The 17389-nt window shown below is 40.2% G+C and overlaps 1 protein-coding gene across 1 annotated transcript; it reads left to right on the top strand.

Moving 5' to 3' along the window:
• The first annotated feature begins 1054 nt into the window (after positions 1–1054).
• Positions 1055–15158, top strand: Irak1bp1 (interleukin 1 receptor associated kinase 1 binding protein 1). The gene is made up of 4 exons (XM_008844308.3): positions 1055–1444; positions 6969–7034; positions 14446–14576; positions 14676–15158. Exons 1-4 carry the CDS (start codon positions 1130–1132, stop codon positions 14944–14946), a joined length of 783 nt encoding a protein of 260 aa, XP_008842530.1. The 5' UTR covers positions 1055–1129; the 3' UTR covers positions 14947–15158.
• The last annotated feature ends 2231 nt before the right edge of the window (positions 15159–17389 follow it).

Genomic DNA, 17389 nt, shown 5'->3' with positions numbered 1-17389 from the left:
TTGGTGGTTAAGAAAATGACCATAATGGGGGTGGCTTTGGAGACCGGGAAGTTGAGGGTTTCCTTACAGAGGCTCTCTCAAGAAAAGTGTATAAGCCAGGAGTGGTGGTGCAAGTCTTTATTAAGCCCAGCACTACGGAAAGAAAAGCAGGGGGAGCTCTTTAGTCTGAGGCCAGCCTGGCCTAAATGGTAAGTTCCAGGCCAGACAGGGCTACACAGGCCTACCCCGTCTCAAAATAAGCAAATACATTTTTTTTGTTTTGTTTTGTTTTTGTTTTTGTTTTTGGAATAACTTATTGTATTGTATCTGGCCACAATGGAATTAAAGTACAAATCAACAACAAAAGAAACTATAGATATTACACAAACCCATGGAGATTGAACAACATATCATTAAATGATAAATGAGTCATCAAAGAAATCAAGAAGAAAAATAATTTAAATTCTTAGTATCATTTTTTTAAAGGGTGTACGAGCCAGGCTGTATATACCCAGCATTACCCACGGTGAATGAGCTCTGACACCACTGGCTGTCTCCTGTCCTGGGTTCAGGCCGGCACTGTTCCAAGGATTTCGGGATCTGAGACGCGACAATCATTCCAAAGATTTAGCTATTGTTTACGCGTTATCTTCTCTATACTTTCCATATGCCCAACACTCTACACACATCTAACAAATACACAGCAAACGTGAAACATGCTAACATGGCTCTGGAAAAAAATGAGATTCGAGGAGTCAGAAACTGCCCAAAGTCACATAGGCAAAACGTAGTTTATCTCAGGGGCAACGGCTCAGTATTGAGAACAAATGTACGTGGGTACGTAAGGGGGGGGCGGCGGGGCTGGGAGTGGGACAGTCCCCGTGCCGAGGCCACAGTCCGGTGGAAGGCCGGTGCTGCCCTAAAGACCAGCCTGTCTGGTGACGTCTAAACGCCGGAAAAGGAGGTACGGAGCGTGTAGCCCACGCCTCTAGGCAAGTAGCCACCATCAACAAACCACAAAGGGCCCTCCCAGGACTGGGCGACCCGCCCCTCCCGGCATCCTTTGCATCCGCTGACTGAGAGCGCCTGGCGCTGGGAATCCGCCCACGCCGTCAGCTTGACGTTGCCATGGCAACCTCGCTGCCCAGGTATGTCGCTGCACCCTGCTCCTCCATCGCGGGTGTTCGTGGAACTGGTTCCCTGGGCTGACCAGGGCCGGGAAAACCACCCGACTTCGGGCGTCGAGGCGCAGTCCGGAGGTCGCCGCCTCCCCGCCGCCGCCGAGGCCCACCCTGCGCCCCGCGAGGTCCACGTGAGCGGCTCCGCCGAAGTGTCAGCCAGCCCCAACCGGGCGCAAGTGGCCGTGCGGGTGAGCAGCACCAAAAAGGCGGCGGCCGAGGCCAAGAAGAGTGTTTGCCGCCGCCTGGACTACATCACGCAGAGCCTCCAGCAGCAGGGTCTGCCGGTGAGCTGGGCCTTCCGGGACGGGGCAGGGCGCGGGGCCGGCGACCCCGGAGCTCGGGTGGACAGTGCGTGCTGGCCCTTCCTTCTAAATCCAGAGAGCATCCTCAGTAAACTTGAAAGCGTGACAGCGTTGAGTGGGTTACCCCCTGTCTGCTGCGATGATTTCGTTTCTAAACTCGAAGGGATGTTAATACCTGTCTTAGTGGAATGTTGAACCCCAATCACCTTTTTTTTTTCTTTTTTGGTCATTTTTATTCTGCATTTTAGGAATTGGCAAGTGCAGAGCTTGAACTGCTTTCCCCAGTCAAAGCTTATATGGCGTGGTTCTTCAGTTTATTGGCAAATTTAGTCTGTGTTTTCAGTTTATGAAGATCGTCTCCCCCAAATTCTTAAACTTTTTTAGGTTTAACTTTTCTAGATAAGTCAGTATATATAGGTATCACAAGTGAAATGCTTCTGCCCTCAAAGGCCTGGACATGTTTTCGAAACTGATCACTACAGATCCTATCTTGTGCTCTTCTAAGAAAAGAAAACCAGGAACCGGCCTCATTTAATCCACACAGCAACTCACGCTTGCTTTGATATCCCGGTTTTCAGATTTAAAGAGATTAACCAATGTTCTGAACATTGACAATTTGAACTCCTGTTTCTGAAATCACAATCTAGTTGTTTCCAACTCTGCCACACTTCCCATAATGACAATGAAAGAAAGTTAGAATCCACAATCAGCTCTGTCAGTCTTATCCTCTTACAAAGCAGGACCCTAAGGGCCAGAACTGTGATTTATCCAGGGCAACTCTGACTTGATGAGTGTTCATTCATATTCTTGCTTCTGGTCTATCACTAGAAATGCCTGCCATATTTTCGAAAGCACATCTTCATTTTTAAAAGAAAATATGCTTGTATTACATTTACAGACAAATGATTGAAGTCATTTGCAAAAAATAATTGCCCAAGTGATTTTACAATTTAGAAAAATGTAAATACTAATTGTAAACAATGTGACTAAAATGGGTTCAGTATGTACAGAAATAGCTCCTAAACAACCTATTGCCAGTGCTGCGGTCCTGTTTGATAAATGTAGCTAGTTTGTACATCATTCATGTAAAATGTAAACTAAGCTCATGTTTCTGACTTTTAATATGTAAAACAAAATAAAGTCCAACTTAACTGTAATGACTTTGAAATTCAGTGTTCAGAGTAAGGCACAGGAAGGTCAGTAATCTCCCAGTTATATTTGCTAATGGAGGAGAGCAGTCATGCAGATAATTTGTTCCATAGATAATATAAAAATCATATTACTTTTCAGGATGAGTTATGGATCTTCACAGAGGCCTTATTCATGTTAAACTTTGGAATACTGAGTTATAAAGATGCACTTGCCTGCTTAGAGTACTCCTCACAATCTAACTTTCTTAATAGATGGAACCTAACTCCTGTCTTTGCTGTTATCTCTCCCCTCTTAGTTTAGCTGACTTCTGCTTTGTTTTTAAGAACGAACTATTTTAATTTGTTTCTCCATTGCTGTGACAGAACACTCTGACCAATACCAACTTGGGGAGCAAAGGGTTTGTTTTATCTTACATCTTCTAGGTCACAGTTCATCACTGAGGGAGCCCAAGGTAGGAACCTGGAGGCAGATAGTGAAGCACAGACCATGAGGGAACACTGCTTACTGGCTTGCTCTCCTGGCCCATGCTCAGCCTGCTTTCCCATACAATACAGAACAACCTCCCTAAGGGTGGCACCACCTGCAGTGGGCTGGGCTCTCCCACTCAACAACAATTAAGAAAATACCCCATAGGCTAGTCCAATAGAGGCAATACATCATTTGAGGCTCCCTCTACCCCGATGTGTCAAGTTGACTAAGCTATCCAGCACAGTTGAACCTTTGTCAGTTTGACACACAAACACATCACTATTAAACCGTGACCTTTCCTTTTCTTGACCCCAACATATGATGTTAACAATAACATAACATAAAATAGTACAACCTTAAAAGTCCCACAGTCCTTAAAAAATCCAAACGCTTAAAATTCCGTAGTCTCTTTTAAAAGTCTCTTAAACTGTGCGTGCCTATAAAATCCAATTTCAAAAGGGAGGAATTGGGCATACCTAAGGAAAACCTAAGTCCAGCAAAGTAGCTCAAGACTGGCCATCTGGAATTCACTCATGATCTTTCAGGCTCCAAAGGGTTTCGGTAGCTCTACTTCTCTGACTCTGCCGTCCATACCACACACAGCTCATCTCACATCTTGGCTGCACATTGCTAAGTAAAAAGCCGAGCCCAAAAGACCTATATTTTATTATTCCATTCATGTAGCATTCAAAAAAGCAAAACTTTGGAGACAACTAGGGTCAGTAGTTGACAGTTGTCCTAACAGAGAGCAGTCAACTCTCAAGGGGATACAGAGGAGAACCTTGAAGGTGAAAGGACTGTTCTTCACCATGCTGGAGTGGAGAATCATAGCTGTATGCATTTGTCAAAACACATAACAGCTGTAAGTCACAGAGTGACTATTAACATTTGCAAACTGGGGAGGAAATGTATCAAACAGGTTCTCAGAGATTAATCCTGAGACAGTTCAGGCTCTGATGAATGAACCCAATTATAAAGTATGACACAACTGTACTAAAGGTAGTTGAGGAAAAGGTATGTCCTAAATAACTAGAAAGTAATGTTTTAACTGGAAACTGTAAGGATGAAGATGAAAAGTACCGAAATCCTCTGCACTGGCTGCTACATTTCTTTTCAAATGTGCACCAGTAAATAATTCTGAAACTGCTTTTCATGCATACTGGTGTTGGGCAAGTGAGTGGATGGGTGACAGATGGTGGGAGCCAGGTTTCTCACTGATGAAGACCAAGTTAGAGTGAATGCTGATTTTAATCTAGAAACTCTTTGTTTAGCTTCATGAGAAGATACAGGAAACAATCGTAGACCAGTATATGTGTTTCAGGCTTTATATTGGCTCATGGTTTGAGAGGTACAATTCATTATGGCTGGGAGGGCATTGTACAGTTCTAGGCCACAGGAGCATGTGGGTGGAACTCCTGACAGGTTCCCAGCTGATGTCGCTATTTTGGTAGGCCATGGAACATTTTAGATCATGGGACCTAGGGGCTGAAGTATGACTGAAGGGGCCAGAACCTCTGGTCTCTACTTCCTGGTCCTGGGAGATGTCAGGAGTCCCAGCCCCATGCTCCTGCGGCTATGATCTCTGCCCTGGGAATTCTCTGTACTAGCCTGACAACTTCTCAGTAAATATAATTCCCAAAGAGAAAGTTTATTTTTTAATATTTCAAAACAGTAATAGAATATATTTATGGAAATGTCTATACATAAATCTGGATATGTTTGGGACCAGAGAGATGGCTCAGCAGTGAAGAGCACTGACTGATCTTGCAGAGGACCCAGGTTCCATTCCCAGCACCCACATGATGGCTAATAACCATTATAACTCCAGTTCCAGGAGATCTGACACCCTTATCTGACCTCAGGCATTGCATGACACTGGTGCACTTTATGGGCAGGCAATACACTCATAGCACATAAAATTTTTAAAAAATAATGCATCTAGATATGTTTAGATACATGTTGATACATTGTTTATTAAGATGTTTACTTAGATGTTAAACAGAACTGGGCATGATGATGCACACCTTTAATCTCAACACCTGGAAGGCAGAGGACATGCGAATCTCTGTGAGTTCCAGGCCACCTTGGTCTACATAGTGCGTTCCAGGCCAGCCAGAGGTACATAGTAAGACCTTGTCTGGAAAAAAAAAAAAGCAAAGCTATAAACAATAGTAGTGTTTGGGGGCATTATTACTTTTTTGGTTCTTTATTAAATTTTCTTTAGTATATATTTATAGTTTTTAAATACCACTATTAAAATGAAAATAATCATCATTTTTCTTTCCAGTTGCCTTTCTTAAAATTATCTCTATAATAATTTTTCAATCGTTTTTAATTATTATATGAAAAGTGAAAGAAATGGCATCTGAAAGTAGAATGAAGATATATCTACATGTCCTAAAATTATTTTCTGATGGAAAAGTTACACGTTAAGTGAAAAAAAAATCTGATTAAAAGCCATATATGCAGTGCTGTTTTATATTGAATCTCTGTTTCTAAATTCTCTCTTTTCAACTTTTTTAAAATGTATTTTTATGTATATAAGTGTTTTGCCTGGATGTATGTAAATGCACCTGTGCATGCAGTGCCCACGAAAGCAAGAAGAAGCCATCGGATCCCCTGGACCTGGAGTTGCAGACAGTTATTAGCTGCCATGTGGGTGCTGGAGCCGATCCCAGGTCCTCTGCGAGAGCAGCCAGTGCTCTTAACTATTAAGCCATCTCTCCAGACCCTAAATTTTCTGCCTTTTAATTTAAAAAAGGGTTCCTGTTTTCATGGGAGAAACAGACTTCAGAGCTATAATTAGAACCTGAGTTCAAATATGTAAAGCTTTGTAGAATGTTTCTAGATAGCATAAGCTGCTTTTAATTAGCTTATTTCTTAATCATTAGATGCATCCACATTCTTTGAATAACTTAAAATTAAATTACTGTTTGGCACAGAAACTACTCTCTGTCATATTTTGAAAAATGTTAAAATCATACAGAATGTCTCAAAGGATGACAGTACATGAAGAGTTCATTTTACTATATTCAAAAGCATTTTTTGGTAAAATAAATATGAAATTTAAGTTTTTCATCAGATTTAGGTACCCTGTATTTTTGCAGAGAATGGATCAATATTAATGCTACTCTTCTAAAACAGGCTGGCTCAAGTCCAGTTTCAGGAATATCTGTACCATCATAGGACAGGTTCCACTTTTGTGTAGTGTTTTCTCTATCCAAGTACTTTCTATACAACTTGTTTTTAAATCCTAAGAACAGTTCCATGTGGCATATATATTAAGATGATTTTACAATCAAAGGCTCAAAAAATAATGAGTAAGTTACCCAAAGGTACACATAATAGGTACTTTGCCAATTTGTATTACTTCTAAATTAAACACTTTAAGCTCTTCACACACCTCTGTTGTTAAATGTGCTTTTTGTACAATTACTTGTATATACCCTAAGTTCATACTTTCTTTATGAGATCATTAGATGACAGTAAATAGACAGAAAATTGAATCGGTCCTTTTTTTGTTGTTTTATTGGTGATTATTTTTTGACAAGTTCTCTCTAGTCACAGCCCGCCCAGAAGTCACAATGTGGACCACGGTGGCTTTGATCTTGTAAAGGTTCATCTGCATCTGCCTCCTGAGGGCTGGGATTAAAGGCACACACCACCACACCCAGTATTGCAATCAAATATTCTTAAGCAAATATTTGTAGGTTTCCAAATGTATTTTATGGCAGTTTTAAGAAAGTTTGAAATATCAGGACAGGCAGTTCTTTTTGTGTAACTCATCTCTGACTATTTCAAGTTTGAGTTTCTAAGTGATATGTAAAAATAATAGCATCTCGTAGCTAAAGGTTTAGCAGTCAAACTCTGGTGCTTTCTGTTTCAGGCAGAAAATGTAACAGTGACCAAGGATTTTAAAAGAGTGGAAAATGCTTATCACATGGAAGCTGAGGTATGTACAAATATTGGGAACAGCATGACTTTGCAGAGCCAGCTGCGGTTCCATTGTTGAACTGAGATCTACAGAGAAGTGCTTCTCATGGCGGTGCTGAGAGATTGCTCTCACAATTACTCTGCTATGTATCTTTGATATTTTAAAATAAAGTTAATGAGATCGACTTAAGAGAAATTGCTTAAGATTCAATAAAAATGGCAACTGGGGAATAGCAGTTAAATACCACCTGAGTAAACTTGAGTAATATTATTACCTGATGAGCAGGAACCACTTCAGGAGAGAAATTTCTCTCAGATAAAAATTACATGAACAGAGACTCTTCTTAACATTCTTTTATTTCACAATACAGTTTCATTGTTACTGTGATAAGTATTATTTAAATTTTTTAAGTTATCCTTAAAAAGAAGTAAACTATTTTCAGATTACTCAATTCATTTAGATCCTATGACTGCTGTACTTTATCTTTCAAGTTTAGTGAGTTAGGGTTTTATGGTATTAGAGTATGTTCTAGTTGTGACAAGACTGCTGGTTCTGGCTCCCAGTGCTTTTGGGGATGTTTAGTCTACAAACATGAGTGGTTTAGAGCGGAATCCATTTGCCCAGTGAGAGAATCTTTTCCTCTAGAGACAAAAAATAACTCAAGAAGTCCCCTGGTGCTTCAGCCAAGTAATTTTAATATTAGGTTTAGATTATTTGGGCTTCTGCTTCTTAAAGTTCAAGTGTAAGATCAAAGTAACAAGAATAAACTTTAGAAAAAAGATTTCTAATCCCCTGACATAGGAATTTTACCAATATTTTGTTTGTTGCCCAACAATCACCTTAATAGCTTGGTAAGTTCTACATTTAAAATTTAACTGTTGCAAGGAAATGTATAATCACTCATTGTGAGTTCAAGCATCTATTTGGCAAAGGTTATTTTCATAGAATGAAGAGAGATCAGCTAAGATGTTAAATTACAGAGGTTTAACATTAGGAGGATATTGTGTGTGTGTGTGTGTGTGTGTGTGTGTGTGTGTGTGTGTGTGTCCCTCTAGGACTTCAGATTGTTAATGAGCATAGGTTGGAACAGGTTATCTAGTAAGGAGGCTATCTGTCTTTGACTGATGAATGGCTAAATAAAATGTTATATATGTGTGTATGAATATTATTATTATACCTTTAAAAAAAGAATGAAAGGGGTGGAGTGGTAATATACACCTTTAATCCCAGGACTTGGGAGGCAGAGGCAGGTGGATCTCTGTGAGATCAAGACCAGCCAGCCTGATCCATAAAGCAATTTCCAGGCCGGCTGGGGCTACAGTGAAACCCTGTCTCAAAAAAAGAAAAAGGAAAAGAAAATCCTTTCATATGCTGCAACATGGATATATCTGAAACACCATCATGTGAAGGGCAAATGCAAGCCAGACCTGGTGCTACATGCCTATATTCCTAGTTCTTGGGAGACTGAAGCAGGAGTGATCCAATCTTAACACCAACCTGGGCTAAATAGCAAGAACCTATCTCAAAAAAGACAGAAAATACTGGATAATTTTGCTTATGTTATGTATCTAAAATACAACAGAATGAAGACAGAAGACAGAGTGGTCGTTGCCATGGAGAGGAGAGGTGGGGAAGGGAGTTCTTGTTGACTTGGTATAAAGGTACAAGTTAAGTAAGTTCTAGATATCTGCTATGCTATAATAGTATATGCAGTTAATGAGAAACTGTGCACTTACAGATTTAAAAGGATAGCTTTTTGCCTTGGTCATAGTGGTCTATCTGCTCTATGCATGTGTCCAAACTCATCAATTGCCTATGCTAAATATGTAGAGGATTTTTTTGGTTTATCATTTATGTTTCAATAAACCTATACATTTTAAAAAAGATTAATGAGGGCTGGAGGAGTAGCTCAGCAGTTAAGAGCGCTGGCTGCTCTTGCAGAGGACCCAGGTTTGATTCCCAGCACCCACATGGCAGGTAACAAGTGTCCATAACTCCAGGTCCAGGGAATCCAACACCCTCTTCTGACCTCCACTGGCACTGCACAACACGGGTACACTTACATGCATGGAGGGAATAAACTCATACACATAAAATAAAATAAAAATAATAAATAAATAAATAAAAGATTAATGATAGAGCATTACTTTTCAGAAGTTTGAGAGATGGCTTAGTGCTTAAGAGCACTTGTTGCACAATCATTACAACTATAGTTCAGGTCCCAGCACCTCAGTAACAAGCCGGGCATCCTACAAACACCTGTAACTGCAGCTTCAAGGGACCCAATGCACTCTTACCTCTGCATTCTCACAGGCACGCATGTACAGACACTGTGTGCATACACTCAAACACACACATAGACTTTTTTAAAGCCAGGTGTGGTGGTGCAGGTTTAATCCAGCACTCAGGAGGCAGAGGTCACCGGATCTCTACAAGTTCCAGGCCATCCTGGTCTTCATAGCGAACACCAGGGTCAGCCAGGGACGCAGAGTTGAGACCCCGTCCAAACAAAACAAAACAAAACAAAAATCATTTTTTAAAGGACATTGCTTTTTCACGTAACATCTTAAATTTTCATTTTGACAGGCATTTTAAATATTTTTAAATCCCTACTCGCCCTGCTGTTTCCCTTTATTTTAAAGAGAAGAATTTTGAAAGTACTTCCAGATGAGTTCTGTAAACATGGGTGAGTTTAGATGTGCGAGTTTAGATCAAAATCCCCGCCTGCAACTCTTGTGTTTATGTACTTGCCATTTCTCATGGTTTTTTATGTCATAATCGGTCATAAAGTTAATTTAGGCTTGTGGCTTCAGAGGTGTTAGTCACTGGCTCTCTGGCTTGTGTTCCGGCTGTGGTGAGGAAGAACGTGAGAGCAGTGGCTCGTGACTTGGTTTCTAGGAGCAGAAAAAGAGAACGTTACCATAGACTCTTGAGGCTTTGATGTAGTAGTTATTCAGTAATGTGTATTAAATAGGAAAAGTAATTTGATGATCATTTTTCTTCTGCTCTTTTCTACTTTTCCTTGCACGTCTATCATGTCAGGTTATTTCTGCACATCATCTCATCTTTTAATGAGTCTTTTTTTTTTTTTTTTTTTTTTGAGACATGGTCTCCCTGTAGTCCCAGCTGACCTGAACTCACTATGTTGACCAGGCTAGCCTTGAACTCTGCCTCCCGAGTGCTGGGATTAAAGGCGTGTGCCACCACACCCAATGTGTTTATATAGAGGTAGCCATCAACATATAAGACATTCTGTTTTCAGACATGTAATTTTACATTTATTTTTACTTTACTATAATTTATCTATATTTTAGCTTACAAAGTAAAGACAAAAAAAAACTTCTAATAGAGAAAAGTTAATTAAGTCATCCTAGGACTGAAGTGGATGTTACAACTAATGAAAAGATTATTAATAGTTACTAAAACTCAATTTCCTATGCTCGTGAGTTAAAGTGTTCTTAACCACTGAGCCATCTCTCTAGCCTCCTGTTTTTATTTTTTAAGATTTATTTTTATTGGGGCTGGAGAGACGGCTCAGTGGTTAAAAACACTAGGTGCTCTTCCAAAAGACCCTGGGTTCAGTTCCCATCACCCACACAGCTGCTAACAACCATCTGTAACTCCAGTTCCAGGGGAAGGTCCTCTTCTGACCTTCATGGGCATTTCATGAAATGGGTGCACTTATATGCTTGTAGATGATACACTCATACACATAAAATATAGTAAATATTTCTTTAAAAAGATTTATTTTTTTAAACTGTGTATATGAGGAGGAGGGGGTTATGTGCATGTGAGTGCAGGTGCCCACGGAAGACAGGCATCAGATCCCTCAGGAGCTGGAGTTACAGGTGGTTATTAACAATGCAATTGGTTGCTGGGAATTGAATTCAGGTCCTCTGGAAGAGCAGTACATGCTTTTAACTACTGAACCATCTCTCCAACCCAACCATCATCAATTCTTAATATTTCAATAGACTAGGAGGAGTAGTACACACCTTTAATCCCAGCACTCATGAAGTAGAAGCAGGCAGATCTCTGATTTTGAGGCCAGCCAGAGCTACATAGTAAAACCCTGTCTCAAAAAAAGAAAAAATTCGGGGCTGAAGAGATGGCTCAGTGGTTAAGAGCACTGACTGCACTTTCAGAGGACCCGGGTTCGATTCCCAGCATCCACGTGGCGGCTACAAACTGTTCTTAACTCCAGCTCCACGGGAATCTGAAGCCCTCTTCTGACCTCCGTGGCATTGCACGACATGGCTCACTCACATACATGCAGCCAATATACTCATATACATAAAATAAAAATAAGTAAAATATTTTTTAAAAAAAGAAAAAAAATTCTCAGTAAGCTAGGAATAGTAGGAAACCTGCAAACCGATAAAGGGGTATCTATTGAAGAACTGTAAGTTATATACTTATGGTGAAATATTGAATATATATGCCTTAAGAGCAGGTACCATACAAAGATACAGCTTCTAAAAGCATTGTACTTGAAATTCTAGCCAGTACAATCAGGCTGGAAAAAAAAAAAGAAAAAGATAGGGTAAAAGCATCCAAACTGAGAAAGAAGAAGTAAAACTGTCTTTATTCGGGAACAACATGATAGCCTATCTAGAAAATTTTATGGAACAACAATAACAAAAAAAAAACTTTTAGAAATAATAAACATAAAAAATTTAAATGTCCAGAGATAAATCTGGTAATATATACTGAAGGCTATAAAACATTTCTGAGAGAAACTAAAGTCCTAAATAAATAGAGAAGTGGGTCTTGTTTGTGGCTTGGAAGGCTCAACATTATTGATATTTGTTCTTAAAATGATTTACATGTAGATCCATCACAATCCCAATCCAAATCTCAGCTAGCATTTTAAAATAGAGATTGGCAAACTGAGTCTAAAATACATTCAGAAATGTAAAATATCTACAACTGCTTTGAAAGCATCTTCAGTCATAATCACCTAAATTGAAAATGAGGTTTTTTTCAGACAAACTATGAGTGTATACATAGAACACTACTCAGAATAAAGCAAGTAGTCATGCAAGAACATGGATGAACTTGTACATGCATTATGCCAAGTAAAAGGAGTCTCCAGAGACAGCTCATTGTTTGCTTCCAGGACAAGGCATCTGTTACGTACAGGTCAGTGTTTGCCAGAGGCTTGGGAGCTGAGGTCAGAGCTGATAATAAAGTTATTTCAGGAGATTTGGAAAGTAATGAGGCAGTTCTAGGCATTTATTTTTATAGTTACAGAGCTGTATATATTGGCCATAAGTAATAGATCTTCACTCTGAAAAAGTAGACTCTGTGAGGTTTTTATAAAGTAAAAACTAAAAGTGTCATTCATCGGGTAGTAGATGCCTGAGGGTTCTTTATACTGTTTACTTACATATGTGCTTGAAAGTTTCCATGGTAAGAAAGTTTAAACTATGATAGTAGAAGGTACTTACGGAGATGATAGAAATACCAAGACTGCATATCCAAGGCTGTAGGAAGTTGATGTGGAAGCACAGAAAATGGACAAAAGATGGGTCAAAGAAATACTGTGAAAATAGTGTCTCAGAGCCAAGGAGCTAGGAATATAGAAGAAGGGGACTGGCAGGAATGAAGTCTTGGCAGCATAGGAGGGCAGGTATTAAAAACATGAGAAGTGGTCGGTAACTGTAGAAGCTTTCCTGAAACAGCAAATGTAGACACAGATGAGAGCTGAAGTAATGCTGATGGAACAGAGGCAGAGTGGGCTGTTATTTAAGAAACTGGTCTTTGGAAGGAGACAGATGCTAGATTAAAAAGTAGAGGTTTGAGCCTGCATAGGACTTGTGCATGCTGTCACCATTGCTGTGAGTTCATATGAGTAACTAACCAGCTGTCTAGAAGACTCTGATTCCTTGTGGTCATCCACCCCCGACCCCCAAGTCTTAAACAATCTTTCTGCCTCCTCTTCCACAATGATCCCTGATCCTTGGGAAGCAGAGGTTTAAAATAGGTGTCCTATTCAGAGATAAGCACTCTGCAGTCTCTTGTTCTCTGCACATTGGCCAGTAGTGGGTTTCTGTGTCAGTCACCATCTTCTGCATAAGGAAACTTAGTGAGAGTGAGAGTTGAGAGATGCATTCATCCTATGTATAAAGGTTGGATTGAAGATGTGCCACTTAGGGTTAAGCATCTCACAGATAAGTATTCTCTGTGTTTGACAGTTCTGGAACTCTGTAATAGTCTCCATTAGTTGCAAAAAGGAGCTTCTTTGATGAGGGGTGAAAGGTACACTTGTCTGTAAATTTGAGGGTGCTTATTTTGGATAAGAAATCCCAACCCAACCAGAGGAACTTTTGGCAATTGATGATGCTGGGAGGGGGAAAGAGAGTGTCTTACAGGGATGGGACTCTTGTTGGGACTAGTGGATGGACCCACATTGAACACATTTAGGAACATAAATCAGACTCTGTGGGCGCTATATGTGTGTGTGTGTGTGTGTGTGCATGTGTGTGTGTGTCTGTGTGTCTGTGTGTATTAAATTGGGTGGGGGGCAGTAAGGGGAGATGTGGATAGGGGAGAGGATCTAAATACCTATAAACTATATTTAGTATGAGAATTGCAAAAGTTCAGTTTTAAAAAAAAGCCCCCTCCCCCGAAAAGTAGAGATTGATTTACTAGAAGGCAAGATTGCAAGTTTTGGAGCATCCCAGTGTTTGGAACCTAAAATGAAAAATGAATCTTTGCTACCTTGCCTGTTGCTCTTACCAACATTTACTGTTAAAACCAGATGGAAAATTAGTCTTCATTGGATAACATTTATGGTTAAATACTGTGTTCTGTGTTGTATAAGGTAAGGTTGGCTAACCTTTACTTCCTCTTCCTCCTTTTGTACCTGAACATACTTATTTTACAGGTGTGTGCGTGTGTGCATGTGTGTGTGTGTATGTGTGTGTGTGTGTGTATAAGGCTTTTTAAAAGAAAAGATTTAGTTTTCCATTAAAAGGCTAAAAATACAGTTTTACAGAAGTGCTGAAGTGAGGGGGTTCCGCATATCTAAAAGCAGGTGACAGGAAAGGAGACTCACTGCTGCACTCAGATCTGAGGCACTGGAAGAGACTCATTCCTGAGTGGCACCAGGGAGGTGGGAAATCACCGCCAGTCAGAGATCTAACAGAGTCTACCACAGCTAGAATTTAGCCAAATAATAAAGCTAAAGGGGAAAAGCAAGAATGAATAAAGTTTCAAATGGTTTAAAATGAAATTTTGAAATATACAAGTCAATAATTAGATCATTTTAAATTTCCTGATCAGAAGCCTTTAATTACAAAATGATATAGCTAGAAGTAGTAAATAGGTTTTTTCCTGTCTGGTATATTTAAGGACTTTATAATCTAGCTCTTCTTTTTTGAAATTGTGTCAGACATGAAAATAACAATTGTTACTTCACTTACAGGTCTGCATTACATTTACTGAATTTGGAAAAATGCAAAGTATTTGTAATTTTCTGGTTGAAAAGTTAGATAGTTCCGTTGTCATCAGCCCAGCCGAGTTTTATCATACTCCGGGTTCTGTTGAGAATCTTCGGTAAGTATAGCACACCTTTACAGTATCCATTCTAACAATACTCTTGATGCTGCAGTTCACGTAACATTGTATTAATAATCTTTACTTTGAATCCCTAAGGCGGCAAGCCTGTCTCGTTGCTGTAGAGAATGCATGGCGCAAAGCTCAAGAAGTCTGTGACCTTGTTGGCCAAACCCTAGGAAAACCTCTACTAATCAAAGAAGAAGAAGCAAAAGAATGGGAAGGCCAAATGGACGATCAACAGTTAGCCAGACTCTCGGGTTCATTAACTGTACAACAAAAAATCAAAAGTGCAACAATACATGCGGCTTCAAAAGTGTTTGTTACTTTTGAGGTAAAGGGGAAAGAGAAGAAAAAGAAACATCTCTGAAATTTCAACAACACATTGTATTTGTGTTTTTAATCTATTTTTATACATTTTATAGTGCTTTTTTTGTCCTGAACGTATCTGTTATATAGAATACTGGTTCTCTGTAAAATCTGTCACATTTAAGTACAGTCCCACAGAATGTCTAAGCTCATTTGCTAGTTTACAAAACACTCTGAGAAATACTAGTGGATAATAAATGGATTGTAGACACACTTTTGTATACTGATAATTCATATAAGCACATGTACAATATTTTGCTATAGGGAGAGAAATGTTGACACTTATTTCATAATTCATAAATATTTTTAAGGTATATTTTTTTCTACCATATTTCATGTGAAACCAGATTTTTGTAAAAACTAGGTTTTAAAAATTCTTACATATGAAAAGGAATTCTTGCATCCCCTCACAGTCAGTAGTTTTCTATAACCTATGACCCATGATGAGTATAGACATATGCTCTAGGTACATGCTGTTGGGTCTGATAGTGATTTTTCTTGCCAGCTAGTAGGTTAGCTTCTTCCTGCTTCATAGATGCCGGCAGAGGACATGGACCCCAGAGACAGAAACAAAAGACCATTACTCATGGTACAGAAAGGCCCCAACATCAGCATGTTTTTGTTGGTTCCCCTTGTCCTCATTGGCATGGATCCAACACAATGTGGCCATCTGCACATTCAGTGGGCTTCCGTCATAGCTGAGGAGTTCTAAGGAAGACTTGCTGATTTTTATCACAAACAGAAGCACACGTCTCTTTGTCCGGGAAGGAGGCATGCCTCGTCCCTCAAAGATGCTCACTGCAAACTCAGTTCTGAGACGGCCCCAGTGAAGGGCAGTCTTAAGTTCTTGCCATGCCTAATAAATGTGGGAGAGTGAGAACCATGGAGGACTTTCCCAGCATATCAGGCCTAGAGACCATTTTGTTAAGATGCAGAACAAGAACTGTTAACAACTTCATAACACCAATAAAAAGGACAATAAATGCATAGCGTTGAGTAAAAGGTCTATGAAGATACTGGGAAAATATTGTAGTTCCAGAAATAAAGATATTATGTGAATAGACGCTCTGCTACAGGGCTGCTTAGATTACACCAGCACTGCTATAGAGATAAACTGCAAGCCATTTATGTAATGCATGTAATTTCATAGTACATGCAAAAAGAGACAAAAAGATAAAACTAATTTTAATGAAATTTCATTTAACTTCATTTATCCAGAATATTTCAGCATATACTATATATTAATTGTTTAAAATTAACCAAAATTTAAAATCCAGCCCCTAGTTTTACTGTTACATTTCAAGTGATTGGGAGCCCTAAGCGACTAGTGGCTTCCTTTCTGGATGGCGTCCGGTCATATACTGCAAAGAAAATGATCCTAGCTAGTATTTCAATTTGAAGAACTGCATGCTGTTGCTGTTGCATCATGTACAATGTACACATGGCCCCAGGCCCAATCTGATGATCAGCACGGGCTTGCTGTTCTCCACACTTTGAGAACTTCTTTTGTTAAATCTTGATAAGCGTTACAACCTTTCTAACTACTGGTTCCAACATGAAGTTTTCAACCCTACCTACTTTTGGAATCTTTTTAAGAAGGAAAGTTTGGGGTCCAGTGCCACTGTATTCAACTCTTGGCCTTGCTCCTGGAGTGAGAACTCCTTGAAAATGGGGGTCCTGTCTTGCTTCCAGCATGGTGTCAGGACTGGCAATGCATCTCCTCTCAAAATTTACTGAACAAATTGGCCGCTGAGTAAAAGTGTCCAGGTGCTGTCATCTCAGTTTTTCTTTTCCTTACTAGTGAAATGAGGCTGAAAACTCATGCCTTGCATTGTTACTATAAGCTTTAAAATTGTTAAACGTCACTATCCTCAGGCCTCTTGGCATAAGTCCATAGCGAAGCTCTCCGGCGCAGGGACTCCCTAAGCCACATTCACCCTTCCATCCCCCCCCTCGCCGTTCTATACTCCTAGTTTGAGCCCTGCGCCATTCCTAGTCTTGGGGCCCCAGACACCTGGGGAACCAATACTGCTTCCTGACCCTTCTCACCCAGAGCAACTCAGTCCCTTTCTTGGGCTCCAGGAGCACCGCTTCTGGTCCTGGCCCTGCCCTCATCTCCCTCTACTTCCCTGGTCCTCCAACCCCCGCCAGCCTCTTTCTGGGGCTGACAGCCTCTTTCTGGGGCTCCGAGGCTTACCTTTACTCTCCCTGATCCTTTGCATCCAGTACAACCCAGCTACTAAATCCACTCCCTGGGAAATCTTGGGGCTTCTTCCCTCCCCATCTGCCTTTGCATCCCTGCGTGGCCACGGCGAGGGTCTCAGGTCAGTGTCACCCAAGTTCCTAAGGCCAAAAGCATTCTTAGAAGATTCCAGACCTAAGGAGAAAGTCTGAAAACTTCTGATCCACATTGGAGTTGGGCCACCGCGGAACTCCTGAAGACA

The sequence above is a fragment of the Nannospalax galili genome, unplaced genomic scaffold (genome assembly GCF_000622305.1).
Source record: "Nannospalax galili isolate Female #2095 unplaced genomic scaffold, S.galili_v1.0 scaffold2782, whole genome shotgun sequence".
NCBI lineage: Eukaryota > Metazoa > Chordata > Mammalia > Rodentia > Spalacidae > Nannospalax > Nannospalax galili.
Note: the sequence above shows the minus strand (reverse complement) of the source record. Positions and strands in the feature narration are given on the sequence as shown.